The sequence below is a fragment of the Sarcophilus harrisii genome, chromosome 6 (genome assembly GCF_902635505.1).
Source record: "Sarcophilus harrisii chromosome 6, mSarHar1.11, whole genome shotgun sequence".
NCBI lineage: Eukaryota > Metazoa > Chordata > Mammalia > Dasyuromorphia > Dasyuridae > Sarcophilus > Sarcophilus harrisii.
The window spans coordinates 129,467,728-129,484,578 of NC_045431.1; the positions used below are offsets into that span (position 1 = coordinate 129,467,728).

At 33.1% G+C, this 16,851-nt stretch overlaps 1 protein-coding gene across 3 annotated transcripts in view; it reads left to right on the forward strand.

The window, feature by feature from the left end:
• The window catches only part of COL25A1 (collagen type XXV alpha 1 chain), a 528,728-nt gene that overhangs the window by 457,374 nt on the left and 54,503 nt on the right, over positions 1-16,851 (forward strand). For all 3 annotated transcript variants that reach the window (XM_031943399.1, XM_031943400.1, XM_031943401.1), the window contains exons 20-25: positions 5,083-5,151; positions 6,024-6,068; positions 7,350-7,394; positions 8,551-8,628; positions 15,507-15,530; positions 16,171-16,215. In XM_031943399.1, the coding sequence (XP_031799259.1) occupies positions 5,083-5,151; positions 6,024-6,068; positions 7,350-7,394; positions 8,551-8,628; positions 15,507-15,530; positions 16,171-16,215 (306 nt within the window). The remainder of the gene's footprint in view (positions 1-5,082; positions 5,152-6,023; positions 6,069-7,349; positions 7,395-8,550; positions 8,629-15,506; positions 15,531-16,170; positions 16,216-16,851) is intronic.

The following is a 16,851-nucleotide window of genomic DNA, read 5'->3' on the forward strand; positions in this document are numbered from 1 at the left end:
GAATGAAGGCAAACAGGTTTGTTCAGGATCACCAAACTACTTCTGAGGCCAGATTTGAACTCAGCTTTCACTGAATCACCTAGCTGCCTCAGTTGTTATTCTGGGCCCTTCCAATTCCTCATTTCTTTTGTTCTCTGCAATGCACTATCATCAGATCAATCTCCCTAAAATACTGATTTTAGATTCAGGAGCAGGGCAAAATCAAGATGATAGAGAGAACCCAGGAAGTTGCCTGAGCTCTCAGAAATAACCTTAAATCATACGTCTAAAAGAATTCTGGAGTGACAGAATGCATAAAAAGATGGATTTTCCAGCTCAAGGTAATTTAGAAGGACTTCAGGAAAAGTCTGTCTCACTGAGGAGGAAGAGGGCAATCAAGCATAGGCAGTGTCTGGGTAAGCCAACAGGAGGCTCTTAGTCACAATATAACTCAAGAACCGAGGCCTTCTGGTTTTGACTCAGCAGGCCAGCAGCAAAGCAGGCCAGCTGTGAGGCATCTAGCCCCAGATCATCAAGCAAACTGCCAGCCCCCTGGAATCCAAGGCACAATAGGCATGAATAGGTCAGGCCACAGCACAGAAAGTCAGTAAACTGATCCCTAGCCTCAATGCAAAAAAACCTGGGACAATTTCCCCTGTACTCCTAGAGCAGAGCTCAACTTAAAAAAAAGAAAAGAAAAGAATCTTGATCACAGAAAGCTACTATAGTAATAAGGAAGATCAAAACACAAATTCAGAAGAGGAAATCAATGTCAAAATGCTTATATGTGAAGTCTTAAAGGGGAATATGAATTGACCCCAAACCCAAAAAGTCTTTGAAAAAGCCCCCCAAAAAAAATTTTTTTTAATCAATTAAGAAACATGGGGAAAAGAAATTAGAGTTCTGCAAAAGAATTATGAAAAAAGGGTCAATAGCTTGGAAAAGGAAACACAAAAATTGATTGAAGAAAATAACTACTTAAAAGTTATAATTGCACAAAGAGAAAAAAAGCAACAAAAACTCACTGAAGAGAATAATTCCTTGAAAATTAGAATTGGACACATGGAAGCTATTGACTCTCTGAGACATCAAGAATCAATCAAACAAAAACAAAAGAATGAGAAACTAGAAGAAAATGTAAAATACATTATTGGAAAAACAACTGACCTGGAAAATAAATACAGGAGAGATAATTCAAGAATTATTGAACTACCTGAAAGCCATGATAAATAAAAAAGAACCTGAACAGCATCTTTCAAGAAAATTATCAAGGCAAAACTGCCCTGATATATTACAACCAGAGGGCAAAATAGAAATTGAAAGAATTTACTGATTACCTCCTTAATAAGATCCCCCAAATCAAAACTCCAATGAATATTGTAGCCAGTTCCAGAACTATCAGTCCAAGGAGAAAATACTGTAAGCAATCAGAAAGAAGCAATTCAGATATCAAGGAACCATACAATTACATAAGACTTAGCAACTTCTAACATTAAAGGATCAGAGAAATGGGAATATGATATTTTGAAAGGCAAAGGAGTATAAATTACAATCAAGAATCAACTACCCAGCAGAAGTGACATAATCTTTCAGGGGAAAAAAATTGAATATTTAATAAAATAGGGGGATTTTTAAACTTTCCTGATGAAAAGACCAGATCCTTTAATGGGCCATGGAAAGATAGATTTAAAAATAATTGGGAACTGAATAATCTAATTCTACAGAATGAATTGATCAAGCAACAAATCATAGAAGCAATCAAACATTTCATCAAAGAGAATTACAATAATAATACAACAGACCAAAATTTATGAGACACAGCCAAAGCAATTCTAAGGAGAAAGTTTATGTCTCTAAATAAAGAATTTAGAATAAAGAATAAACATAAAATAAAGAAAATAAAGAAATAACAGATTGGGCAGGCAATTTAAAAAGCAAGATGAACAACAAATTTAAAATCTCTAATTAAAATACAAAATTAGAAATTCTGAAAATCAAAGGAAACATTAGTGAAATTGAAAGTAAGAAAACTATTGAATTAACAAATAAAACTAAGCGTTGGCTTTATGGGAGGAAATAACCTAATAAAATAAAATAAAACCCTTGGTTAATTTGATTTAAAAAGATAGAAGAAAACCAAATTAAAAGTATCAAAAATGAAAAGGATGCAGTCATTAGCAATGAAGAGAAAATTAAAGCAATAATTATGAGTTATTTTGCCCAACTGTATGCTAATAAATTGGAAAACCTAGGTCAAATAAATGTATATTTACAAAAACATAAATTGCTCAAATTAACAGAAGAGGAAATAAAATATTGAAATAATCCCATTTTAGAAAAAGAAATTGAACAAGCTGTCAATGAACTCCCTACGAAAGAAATCTCTAAATGGATTAATTAGATGGATTTAAAAGTAAATTCTACCAAACATTTAAAGAACAAATGATTTCCATATTATGTAAACTATTTGGAAAACTAGGTGAAGGAGTTCAATCAAATTCCTTTTATGACATAAATATGGTGCTGATGCCTGAAACAGAAAAAAAAAAAAAACAGAACAGGGGGAAAAAGTTATAGAGCAATTTCCCATAAAAATTTATGTAAAAAAATTAAATAAAATGTTAGCAAAGAGATTACATCAAAATCACAAAAATAATACATTATGACTATAATGTTCCGGCTGGTTTTCTGGAGGTCTTGGGACCAGCTGTGATCTCAGCAGAATAATAACCACAAGAATAGTCAGGAATAAAATCCAAAATCTTTATTGTCTCCTTCACAGTCTGTCTCCTTTGCCTGAGGCCGAGCTAGCTTTCTGGAGATCCTCCAGAATGGGTTTTGGTTTCAGTGGAGGAATGCAGGAGGCAAGAGAGCCACCACGATGGTGGTCAAGTCTTCTCTCTCAAAGTGTAGGAAGCAGGAGAGCTACCACAAGGCTGATCAAAGATGGAATCTCTGTGGTTGAGTTTGTCCTCACTTTAAATACTCTATTACAATTACATCAATTGTAGAATTATTACATCACCATGCTAAGTATTAAGTATATATAAAGTAGATAATCATTGTCTTCCACTGAGTTAACACTTTGTTGTATGAATCCTTGTTTCAAGTACATTTCTCCAGAATTCTGGCCCATTACATATGACCAGGTAAAATTTATACTAGGAATACAGGGCTGGTTCAATATTAGGAAAACTGTTGGTGTCATTGTACATAACAGTAACAAAATCATTTGAAATCATTTGATTATCTCAGTAGAAGTGGGAAAATTTTTTTGACAAAATACAGTACCCATTCATATTAAAAACACTAGAGTATAGGAATAAATGGAGTTTTCCTTAAAATGATAAGCAGTGTCTACCTAAAATCATCAGCAAGCATTATTTGTAATGGGGATAAGCTAGAAGTCTTCCTAGTAATATCAAGGGTGAAGCAAGGATGCCCATTATCACCAGTGTTCTTCAGTATTGTACTAGAAGTATTACCTTTAGCAATTAGAGAAGAAAAAGAAACAATTAACAATTTTAGCAAAGTTGCAGAATATAAAGTAGATATAAAATAGATACCAATAAATCATCAGCATTTCTATATATTACTAACAAAGCTTACCAGCAAGAAATATAAAAATAAATTCCATTTAAAATAGCTACAGACAGAAGCAGCTAATGGTGCTGTGGATAGAGAATCAACCCTGAAGTCAGGAGGACCTGAGTTCAGATCTGGTTTCAGACACTTCCTAGCTGTGTGAAGTCACTTAACCCCAATTGCCTCAGCAAAAATTAATTAATTAATTAATTAAATAGCTATAGACAATATAAAATATTTGGAAGTCTGCTTGCCAAGACAAACAGGAACTACATGAACACTATTACAAAACATTTTTCATACAACGTAAAATCTAAATTGGAAAAATATTAATTGCTCATGGCTAATCTGAGCTAAAATAACAAATACGATAATTCTACCTAAATTGATTTACTTTTTCAATGCCATACCAAAGTACCAAAAAAAATTTTCTAGAGCTAGGGAAAAAAAAGTCTTGTAAGTTTATGTGGCAACATACTAATTAAGAAACTGCTAATTAGGAAGCTCTCTCCTGATAAAGCTAGACAATCTCATCTGCAATTTAGAGAGTAGCTTGTATCTCTACAGTTATGTGACTTTTCCAAAATCATACAATCAATATCTCCATCTGTCCTCTATCTTGCCTACTATTTCCTCACCACCAAACATTCAGCAAGCACCAATGGTGAGGAGAGCCATCACATCATCATCTCATCTAAATATATGTATATAGAGCCAATATCTCACATCAAATAGGTAATTAACCTTAAGTGCTCTGTTGTCTGATTCAAGCACACCTTTTCAGAGTTTCAGTCCCCTACAATTTTAGGCATTAAGTAGATAAAAATATGACTGGAATTCAGAAAGGCCCAAGTTCAAACTCTACCTCACCTCTACTAGCTATGTGGCCTAGTCTCTTTACCTTGTCTGTGTTTCAGTTTCCTCCTCTGTAAAATGAGTATAGCACTTACCTTATAGGATTGTTATGAGGTTTAAGTAAGCTAACATATATGAAAAACTGTAAACCTTAAAGTTCTAGCTTTTATTCTTAAATAATACATAGATTATATTGGGGGATTCATATCACCACATCCTTCATCACTAAGGTTAGAGGGATTTTTTCCCCCATTAGTCATCTGGAATGACTATCTAGTTTTCCTAACTTAGTAAGAAATCTGTTTTACTGGTAGTTGAAAACCAGGTAAGTCCTCCCCTTCTTTTGATGAGAGAATAGTCTTCTGAATTATCTCAGAATGGCTGGGTTGGTGGGAAGAGATGGGACCCAGGAACTATTAGAGTTTCCTTATGTTTGTGATTATATACCCCAAAATAAATATATTCCATATCTTTCCCATATAAGTTTCCTTGGATAAAACATTTTCTATAGGCAACAATTAGAATCAAAATTGTTGTAGCTTTTTTTTTTCTTTTTTCAAGCAGGCCTATTGCCTGGGCTCTACTCAGTTTTCTTTCTATACACCAAACTTTGTTATTTTATAATGACATATTGTCACTTGTGGATGATGTAATTTATGTCAGGGTGAACGTGGAGAGGCTGGATCTCCTGGGAGAGGTGAGCGAGGTGAACCTGGAGTTCCTGGACCAAAGGTTAGTTGTGAAATGTTTGTTGTTCTGAAAACATATACCACCTGCTTCAGACTAGAAAATCAAAATAAAGCTTAACACATGCTGAAGGGAACTGTCCAAATTACCAAATAGTTTCTGAAATGTGCACATACTAGGTCTTTTTCAAATGGGATTGATTCTATAATTTCATTTTTCCAACTTATTCTCTTCTGTTTACTCTCTTATTTTTATTTACCAAGACCACTAAGATAGGACAAGAAGAGGAGGGAGATGCTGTAGAAAAATTTCCCCCTGGATATGTTTAAAACTTTCTGGGAAAATATGTGTCTGTTTATTTTTAGTACATGATAGTAAAACCTTGAAAATATTAAAGTAACAAAAAAAAATCACTTAACTGTTTTATCTTTATTTTTACTAAACTTTCCTGGCAGCTAATGTGGTAACACTTTATTTTAATTGCCCATCCTACTGACATAGGAAATAATTTACTCTTTGAAGAAGAGAAAATTATGCAGACAAACACTATTAAGACTAATGAGAATTATTCATGTAAATCCTCCCCTTAAGAGAATAGTCCTCCGAATTATGATAGACTAGCTGGGTTGGTGGGAAAAGATAGGATTGGAGAACCATTAGAGTTTGCTTGTGTTTGTGGTTATATACCCAACTGGAGATATATGTATGTATGTATATATGTATATATTTACTTATGTTTGTGGTTATATACCCAACTGGATGGATATATATATATATATATATATATATATATATGACAGCTAACATAAAAGGTTATTCATCATTCTGCATTATTTGGAATCACAGCTAATTCCTTTCTCTGTTCTTAACTTCATTTGCCATTTTCTCTTTTCCCTCTCATGCCTTTCTTATAACAGGGGAAACAAGGTGAATCAGGAGTTAGAGGTCCCAAAGGGTCAAAGGTCAGTTACATTTCAGTGCTTTTTATTAATGCTACTCTTCTTATTCTCCCACTTTTTCCCTCCCTTTCTCCCTTTTTCTCCCTCCCTGCCACCTCTCTCTTCTCCCCACCACCCCTGAAGTTGCATATAGTTTGGAGACTTTAATTTTTACAAAGAGCCTTATTTTCACACTAACTCTTTCTCCTATTGCCATTACCATCAATGCTTCTCTAGTATGCCATCTTAATACTATTGAGCTTTTTATTCATATCATTCGATTTTTCAGGGTGGTTTCTACTTTTCCTTTTAGTTTGTAGGTTCTTGCTAGACCTTTTTCTTTAGACGAGGTTAAATTTCCTTTCCTTTTTTTTTTAAATCAAATTAAGTTGATTATTTGAACAAAAAACAAAATATCTAGGTATTTTTCTCCCAATAGAATGATGAAATCATGCACATTACATGTCTTGTAAAGGCTTCTTTTATACCTTAAATTTAATTAAGGGTGAGTGCCATTTTCTTCAGTGAATATTTTACCAGATAAAAGGTTTTCCCTACAACACAAACACTATCTTTTGTAAAAATAAATAAAAACTTCCATGGAGAACCCACTTGATATTCACTGGAACTTGACAGAAAGCAGGAAGTGGTGGCTCTCCAAAATTCAGTCAGTATGATCACTGTGGTCCTGCTATTAAGTATTATGATGTTACACAAAATCCTGGAGATCAGGACTGCTCAGTTTCACTTAGTTGAATGACAGTATTATAAATGAAGTCTTTAAGGAAGAAAAAATATAGACTGATTTTGCAAAAGTTTCTGTGAGAAATCTCTAACCTGTATACTGAATCCTAAAAATGTTTATAGAAAGATTGTCATTTTGTAAATAAATAGAAAAAGGTATGTCTGTATATGTATTATATGTATATGTGTGTATATGTATAGATACATATATTACCATTTATATATGTATGGGTTGTATATATGTATAAATACATATATTATCATTTATATATGTATGGGTTGTATATATATATATATGTATATCTGTATATACATATGTTTATGTATAGGCATTTATGTATTTATATGTACATATATATACATATAAATTATCTTTTATATGTTTAAATGATTTATAAACTCCCCCAGTGGGTTCATTTCTATTACATGTGATATTTTCTTGTTATTGACTAAATTGTGTATGCCAATTTTATAAGTCAAAATATTGTAAGTTTCAACTAATGACCATTCTTTTCCAAGAATGAGTGGTTTATTTCTTGCTTTGTTTTCCTTGGGCAATAGGGTGATCGTGGAGACAAAGGTGACTCTGGAGCTCTGGGACCAAGAGTAAGTGTACCTGCCATCATTAGCCTATATATGGGGTAGAGTTTGAAATATCCACTTGGAATATTGTGACTAATATACACATATACATATATGTATAATATGCATACACATGCACACATACATGCATATAAACATATTTATATTTATATATATATCATCCCCATACACACATATTTATAACAAGATATAGCATCCATTGTAACTATTGCTGTCACCACTACTGGCCCATCCAAGAGGTTCGCTCTCTCCTTCATTATCCTAAAGAGGGAAAAGTAATGAACAAACCAACTCAAGAGAAGAAGATCACAAAATTCCCTATTTTTCACTTTGTTCAATTTAAATAGCTACCCTATGAGCAAATGTGTATAATTTTCATTAAGTTGTTAATACAGTAATAAAAATAGACATTAGCCCAAGAATTTAAATTAAATCAGGAAATTAAAAGTGATCTAAAAAGGATTGAAAACTGTCAATCTAACAACTAATAGATAAAAGTGAGAAGAGAAGCAGCCTGAAGAAATAGCTGAGCCTTGGACTTGGAATTAGGAAGACCTGAATTCAAAAACAGCCTCAGGCACTCACTAGTTGTGTAAACATAAGCAAATTAACTTAATTTTTCTAGGAATCACTTTCTGCATTTCTTCAATAAAGAGATTGAAGTCCAAGATTTCTAGGGTTTAACTTTTTAGCTTTAAGTCTATGAGCTTATAGAAAATATTTAATAAACAACATTCTCCTTTCAAAAGTTATGTGCTGCAGAAAGATGCTTTGTCCTTTAAACACCAAGAGATTAAAAGCCGTCTTTAAAGAGAAGATGAGGAAAAAGGAATGACTTTGGCAAAATCAAGATAAATCCAGTGCAAAAGTTGACTCTCATTTTAACTTTTATTCTAATAACTATTAGAAACTCTTTTCAAAGTAATTTTTTTCTAGCTCACCTTTGCTGGTCTATGTCTTCTGTACAAGAGAAAAGTTGCCTAACCTCATGAAAGGACAAAGTTTGGCATTAAATGTTTTTCTTGAAAGGACAAGCACAAAGAAATGGTTTGGGGACTGATTGAGAGGGAGAGGGGCTCAGAAATGGTGGAGGAAACAATTCAAGGGTACAGAAGTATTCGTGGTATGAATGAGCAAATTCTTTTTGATGTATTCATAGGGTCCTCCTGGGCAAAAGGGAGATCCAGGAGCAACAGAAATCATAGACTACAATGGCAATATTCATGAGGCCTTGCAGGTAGGTGAACATTTTCTTCTACAAAAAGAGAAACATATTTTGATTTAAAGTCTTTTATTTTTTTTGGCAATTATAAATATTTATTTTTATAGTCAGTCTCAGAGGAGAAGAATCCTTTCCCATTTCCTAAAATAAATCACTTGATCCCATACTTCAGACCTTGTTCTTCAGACTTTTCTCATCACAGCCACTTTTCCTTTCACCTTTAGAGATATGCTTGGATCTCTTCACTTTTAACTATTTACTCTTTCAGCAACTGCTTAATCTTTGCCCATTCTCCCCTGCCAAACTCTTTGAAAATATGGGCTCCATTCATTGTTTTTTTTTGTTTGTTTGTTTGTTTTCTGCACAACTACCCACTCTCTCCTTAACTCTCTTTTATTTATCTTTCATCACTACCATACCATTGAAATGGTTCCATTACAGTTTATTAGTGGTCTCTTTCTCACCAAAGCCATAAACTTTTGTCACTACTTATAGCCTTTCTTTTTTTGGCTTCTACGACACTATACTTTCTTGAGTCGCCTTCTACTTAGCAAATTAATGTTTCATCTACTTTGTCAATTGCTCTTTCTGTTAAATCTCTATTTTTGAATTTCTATTCTTCCTTCTGTTTCTGGATAGACTAAATAAATATACTATATGTTTTAGATAGATAGATAGATACAGAGAGAGAGAGGTAGATATAGATATATGTATAAGCATATGTGTGCAAATCTAGGCACATATACATATATTCTTTTTCGATATTATTACCCTATTATCCTTTCTATAATATGTACTTGTGTTTCATATTTAAAGAAAATGCTAAGTGGAGAAAAGTGCTAAGTGGAGAAGAAAGGAGGAGAGGAAAAATATTTGGGACATGAGATTTCTTTGGGACAGGGACCTCTGAGTTAAGAAACATTCTTCCACCAATGTTCTTCTCTGACCATCTCTGAAAGTTAGTCTCAGAGATTTGCTTAGAGTACTGATTTTTATCTAGGATTAGTTAGTCAATATGTATAAAGAGGAGGGACTTTGAAGCTGGCTGTCTTTCCGGTTTGTTACCATGCTTCATAAAAAAGAATAATATGTGATATTAAATTATACATACACCCACACATATATATACACATGTATGCATATATGATTGGGAAGATAGTGTAAAAAAAGTCCCAGACCTCAGAGAGCATATCCATTTTCCCAACTTCAGTTCTCTCTTGCCTTGACATTTGTCTCTTCTCCAATCATATTTTTCCAACTGCCTATAGAACTTTTTCCACTCAGCTGTCCTACTCTTACCTCAAATTCAAAATATAATAACACTGAACATCATCACTGACATCATTCTCTCCTCATTAAAAACCAGGTCTCCTTTTCTATTATAGTCTCTGACATAAAAACTTTGGACTTGGATGCAGCTAGGTGGCACAATGGATAGAGCACCAGCCCTGAAGTCAGGAGGACCTGAGTTCAAATCTTGTCTCAGACACTTAATACCCCCTAGGGGTGTGACCCTGGGCAAGGCACTTAACCCCAATTGCCTCAGCAAAAAACAAACAAACAAAACAAAATCAACTTTGGACTCATCTTTGATTCTTCTCTATACTACGTCCCTCATTTCTAATTCATCATCAAATCTTTTAATTTCTTTTTTCAAAAAGTTTCTTGAACTTTCTTCTTCTTCTCCCAGTTCAAACTGATCACTTCTGGTGTATTACTGTGAAAATCAGTTGATCTTCTTGCTTCCAGTTTCTTCTTTTTTTACATTTCTTTCTACCCAATTAATCTTTCTTAAATAGGACTTTGAAAATGTTCCTACTTAAGAAGTCTTTTACTGTGTTTTATTCTTACCTACTGCATTATGCACACATTTTCCTATCTGGTCTTCCAAGATTTTTGCCAGATCTCTTCAGAAATCTTACCTAGTACATCTATTTCTCCCTTCTTTCCAACATAATTCCTACTTGCAAGTCAAATCATTCTCCTCCCTACCTCCCAAATACTATGTCAATTCCCACCACTTATGTATAGTTGCTTCTTTTCTTCATTCTTTCTCCTTTTCACCTATCCACCCTCCAAAGCTAAGTTAAAGTCTTTTCTCTTCCTTGAGGCCTTTACCTACTCTAGCCTTCCATTCCTTCTCTGCCCTTAATGTCACACCTTAGAGTTAGAGTTGTTCCCTAACTGTTGAATGTATATTAGTTGGGTCATTTCAATTAAATTGTGTCTCTCTTCTCCACAGAATTATCCTAAGCATATATGAGGGTTTCAAAATTCCTACAGTTCTAGCAATGGTCTTCTTTGCTTGAAGCTTGCCTCATTTTTGTCTTCCCTTACTAATAATAATCCTTTCTACATTAGTTGGTGAGCACATGATTTTATTAATATTATTTATTAAGGTATGAACAAGACCTAGAAGAGTTTTATTGCTCATGTAGGTAATTTTAACTAAAAAAAATGCTTATTGAATATAGGCCTTGCAGAAATATCTCTTCCTTAGTTCAATCTCTTTGTTTTTTGCTTTAAAAAAAAACTTTGTCTTTTCTTTTTTCCATATCTGAAAAATGGAAAGGAAAACATGTATAAGATTTGGGAAAGTGTTGTTTTAGTATGTTAGCATGGCACATGTACAATCAATAATTCAATTTAGCATCCCCAAAAGCAAGAAGATTAGAAATATAAGCATCTGTTATCAAGCTCCAATTTACTAATTTGATTTCCTTCATGTATATTTATTTATATGTGTATTTACAGTGTGTTTGTACTATAAAATTACTCTATTTACTAATTATTGATTGAATTTCCATCTATGTATGTGTATATAAAATAAGATAGGTGCTTAATATGAGATAAGAGCAAGGTATGTAGATGTAATTGTAGATTTGGTTATGTTAATAATTAGCTATTTGACTTTGAGCAGGACATTTAACCCTTTTCTCCTTGAGTTCAACAAACTGTCAAATGATGGGGTAAATCATCCTTACCTTCTATAGTTCCAAAATGTATTAATTCTCTTCATTGAGGCCTGAAACAATCTATAGTCTTATCTCAGGGCTGGTATTAGATAGATATCTATAGTCCTGAGAAATGATTTACTAGGAGGCACATAGAAAACATGTTTCAAAATCCAGATTTGACCTTAATTCTTTCTGATTCCAAGCCTAGTTTTTACCCATGCTATACTATCTCGTGTGTACTTATAGTCAGCAAATAAAATCCATGCAGAAGAATTCAACCTCATTGCTGAAGTGATCATATACATATATGAACACACACACACACACACACACATATGCACACACATATACACTACAGAACTTAGAAGATAAATACAGACTAGATTGAAGGTAACCTTACAAGGGATGGCCTTTAGAGGCCAACAATCAGAGGACCAGAAAATATACCCTAGAAGAGGTAGAGTTGGAGCTGAATCTTAAAGAGGCTAAGAATTCTAAGAGTTGGAGGTTGAGAATCAGAGCATTCCAAGTATGTGGACTAATTGGTACAAGTTTTGTGTAATAGAGACCAGCAAGTTGGCCAATAACATGACTAGACCATATAGTATGCATAAAGGAGTAAAATGTAAGGAGATTTGAAGAGTGGGTTGGAGCTAGGTGCTTATTGATTGACTGAAGAATGAAAGAATATCATTTGATTTGGCAGAATGGTGGTAATTTTGGAAATGGAAAATTCAGCTGAATGAGGAGATTGAAAGTCAAATTATACAGTGTTTAGAAAAGAGTCAGAGAAATAGAGATGCTAGATTTTACTAATTTTTCTCAAGTAGTTTAACTGAAAAAGAGAGAAAATATATATATATACTGGCAGTTGGCAGTGGTAGGATTCGAAGGTATTTTGTTTGAGGTTCTTTTAGTATGGGAGAGATTTGGTTGTGTTTGTATTCATGTAGTGAAAATTAGAGGGTAAGGACGATATTGAAAGCAATCAACTAGCGAAGACAGCACATGTCAAAGGGTTGGCTTTGGCTTCTCTACAGGTACTCAAAAACTGGAGTAAAGAAGGAAATATTGGGGAATAATATCAAATGAATGTGAGCCACTTAAAGTAATAAAGAGAATGCATTTCTGTCATGGGGAATAGCGTGTGCCAATTTAGAGGTGAAAAATTAAATATTAATTTTAGGAACTGCTAATATTTGAAGTTGGCTAAACCTTAATGCCCTCTTAACAGATAGAATATTCGAAGTCAGACCTGAGTTTGAATCCTGCTTCAGACATTCCCTAGTTATATGATCTTGGGCAAGTTATTTTATATGTCTGTGCCTTAATTTCTTATTTGTAAAATAGGAATAATAATGTACATATCTCCCTTAAAGTGTGGTTGTGAAGATCAGATGAGTTCGTATGTGCTATACTGGACAAACCTTTAGGCACTATATAAATGCCAACTATTATTAAATAATGTACAAAATAAGTGTATTTATAAGGCACCACACTGCTAATTTAAAACCAAGTAATTATTTCACTTCCATAGCCTACACTCCATAAGACATTTATTTTCATCTAAATGAATATAAAAAACCCTTTGCTTCTTAACTTAAGCTTTAATATTTCTCATAAACTCTACCTCTTTTGCAGGTGTAAGACAGAATCAGTGATAGGTAATTTCAATCAGGCATCATTATGGAACATAAAAAAAAAAAGCCTTTGATTCTAATTCCACTACATGTGGAAGTTCTTGGGGAATAAATTGCAAAACAGTCTGACTGGCTCAAGTCAATTTATATTTGCTGTAGTTCACGTTTCCCATTTCATTTCATGTCTCACTGGAGGAAACAAAACTTCTTATTTCATTATTACTAAAAGCCATGATTTTCAAATTACAACCACTATTCAAGAGAGAATTGGTCTGGGTTTATGTATCTTCAATTTTATAGGAGTAGTTACAAAATGCATATTTAATTGCAAGTGTTAGAATATCACTATATGGTTCATGTGGGCACTTCCAAGTGACTGTAAAAACAGCAGATCTGTGAAGTTGGTTTCATTGGTAGTTATTTGTCCTTTAAGTTAGCAGGATGAACAGTAATTTGTCCTGCTTAAGTTTCAAGACTATGTAAAGACTTTGTGAACTTAACTTCATTGTAGTTTTAAAGGCAATCTGTTAGCTATTTTAGTTATTAGCTTGCACAAACTTCATTTTCTGATCATCAAGTATATTGTCCATTATGCAACTCATAAGACTATTCAAAAAAGGAAAATTAATCTCATTTAGGTAGAAAAGTGATTCATATATGTTATATGTTCATCTGCTTGATTTTATTTAAATATTATTAAAGGCAGGTGGACTAGATTATCGCTCCAGTATTCTCACCATCCTCTGGTTTTGATTCCATGTTTTCCTATTTAAAACTAACATTTTAAAGGATTCTCACAGAGAACCTTTTTTTTTTCCTTTTCGGTTTTCTAATTATAGTAGTGTAATAGACAAAAAAAACCTAGTCATTTATAATATAGAAACTAAGAATTTTACCCCTGGTGTCTACAAAACCAGTCCAAAAAAGGACAGTTTCTTCCTAGGTAGCCCTCCAGAATCATGAGCTGTATCCATTCCCATATTTGTTAGAACATTGTGTTTGTGTATTGTTTTCTTAGTTGAACTCTTAATTATTGTGATTTCCTATGATTAAATCTAAAATGAAAACAATTTCATTGTAGAAATCATATCACTGGAGGTCTTGTTAAAGCTGTTTTAAGTACTGCATTGATGAATCTGAGATCTCATCACTGCTTTTACTCCTTCCAGCAATGTGGATTGCAATTCTGCTTAACTCTTGTCTTACTGAAATTGTCTACAGAAGAGGTCTTTTCAATGGCCCAGTGGGCTTATTCTGAATCTCTTGATATTGTCTAGATACTAAAGAAGTATAGAGGCTACCCCTCCCTCTCACTACATGACTTAACTACTTCCTGTACCACATATGGTTCATTTGGACTGAACTTATAATTTCATTTTATTTCTATATAATGCAAATGATGTCTATTCTGCAAGTTATTCTCTGAACACTGTGCACCTTGCTGATTTTCACATTTAAAAATTTCCTTGATTTTTATTTTTGTTTGTTCTCTAATGGGAGAGAGAATTTCTGTATAAATTAGAATACATAAAATAATTCTCAAAGTTTTGGTACAGTTTTTAAACTATTAAAACATAAAATGTATAGAGCAGAGGAAAAGGTGTGAGAGAAAAAGTATTAGGTTGTGAACAGTTTTTAATGCCAAATGACATTATATTTGATTCTAGAGGTTCAATGTCTAGATGTCATTAAAATTTATTGAGTTTGGGGGAGGGGCATGAATTGATCTGACCTATATTTGAGGAAAATCATTAGTAGCTATGAGGAAGATGATTTATGTAGGAGAAACGAAGTAGGGAATCCAGCTGAGGAATGCTATTGCAATAGTTCAAGATGAGAGGTGGCAAGAGCCTTAAGTGAGATGATGACTGCATCATAAATGGGATATATGAGAAATGTTATAAGGGAAGAAAGACTTGGTAACATACTGTATTTCTGTGAATGAGAGCAAGGAATTGAATATGATATCAAGATTTTGCAAGTATAAGTGATTGTGAGAATAAGGATGCCTTCAACAGTAATAGGGAAATAAGGAAAAGTGAAGAATTTTTTCACAAAGATGATATCAAAGAGTTGTTTTAGAGATGATGAGTATGAGATGTCTACTCATCCAATTTGAAATGTCTAATTGGCAGTTGGTGATACAGGACATACTCATCTTTCTCTACATTCTCAGAAGAGTTCATTGTTAAATAAATGTAGTATGTATTTACATATTACAAATGTAGTAGAAATGTATTTCAGTATGCCACATTGATAACATTGTCTTTTGTTTATGTTTTTGTTTTCTCAACAGAGGATTACCACCTTAACTGTCACGGTAATTATTATTGCATGCTATCATCCATTCAATAAATGTTTCTCTTTGGTGTGGTTGCATGTTGGTCATAATGGCATTCCTTTTTCATTCTCATTTCCTGATTTTTATTTCTGGGTTTCCTCACAGTAATAAACTCCTACATCATGTGCTAGCCCTTGTTGAGTTAGACTAAATTCTATCTTATGACAGGAAAAAGTCTTTGTCACTTTTACCTTATAAAAGAAAACATGGTTTAAAATATGGAAATTTTCTTATGAGATAAAGCTGGTGGAAACTAAGATCACAGCTGTGGTCTTAAATGTTTACAAAATCTTTATTAGGAGGAGGTTACATCCAGAGAAGTAAATATTTATAGGCTAAGTTTCCTAAAAGAAAGACCTAGCAGCAAACCTCCATTATCAAAGAATTTCCATTGTTATTTTGACCTAGATATTTGTGTTTAATATTAATATGAAATAATTGAGTTCTTTTAACTTAATGATATGTTAATGCCCTGTAGGATTATTGCAAGGTACAAATCAGTTTTTATTACAATCATTGTTTTTTTGTGTAATATTTGTGCACTAGCTGTTTTTCTAGAGTTCTTTTGGTACCTGATCCTGCTCTTATTTTTAACATTTATTTTTATTTCTTGATTTAGGGACCCCCAGGACCTCCTGGACCACAAGGATTACAGGGACCAAAGGTAATCTTTTATTTTACTTGTTTCCATTAGCAGTATGTACATATATCTGTCTACAATCCCTGAAGTAGATAGAAGGATCCTTGAAGAGCAGCAATAGTTTTGGTAAGGGAAACAACTCAGGAGGAATGAGAAAGATATTAGAGAAGAAGTTTGGTGAGGGAACTGTAAGAAGTAGGGATTTCACTGAAATCAAAATATAATTTATTTGGGGGATATTGTTTTGAGAGAAAATTGAACAAGAGGGAAGTATTGATAAGAATGTAAGAATGGTAAGCCACATTATGAAATAAAAAAAAGATTTTATAAAAGAAGTAGGCAGGATTAATAAGAGAGAGTCCATGTCTACCTTTCTTCAGTTTTCTCATTCCCTCAAACTGAGAAGCATTAGTGTATGTGTGTGTGTGTAATATATAATTATATCATAATTAATATATAATATTATCATACATAAAATAAGATTCCACATTTGTATGTTTAAATATATATTGCTATATGTATGTATATATCAAATTTTTTTTAATTCCCTATAAATATTATGTACACTTGTACATTGTTGGTACTTGTACTTAATGTTGGTAGTAACTTTTTCATGCTTGGGGAAGTAATGAGAAAGGAGAGAACTAACTGCCATTATTA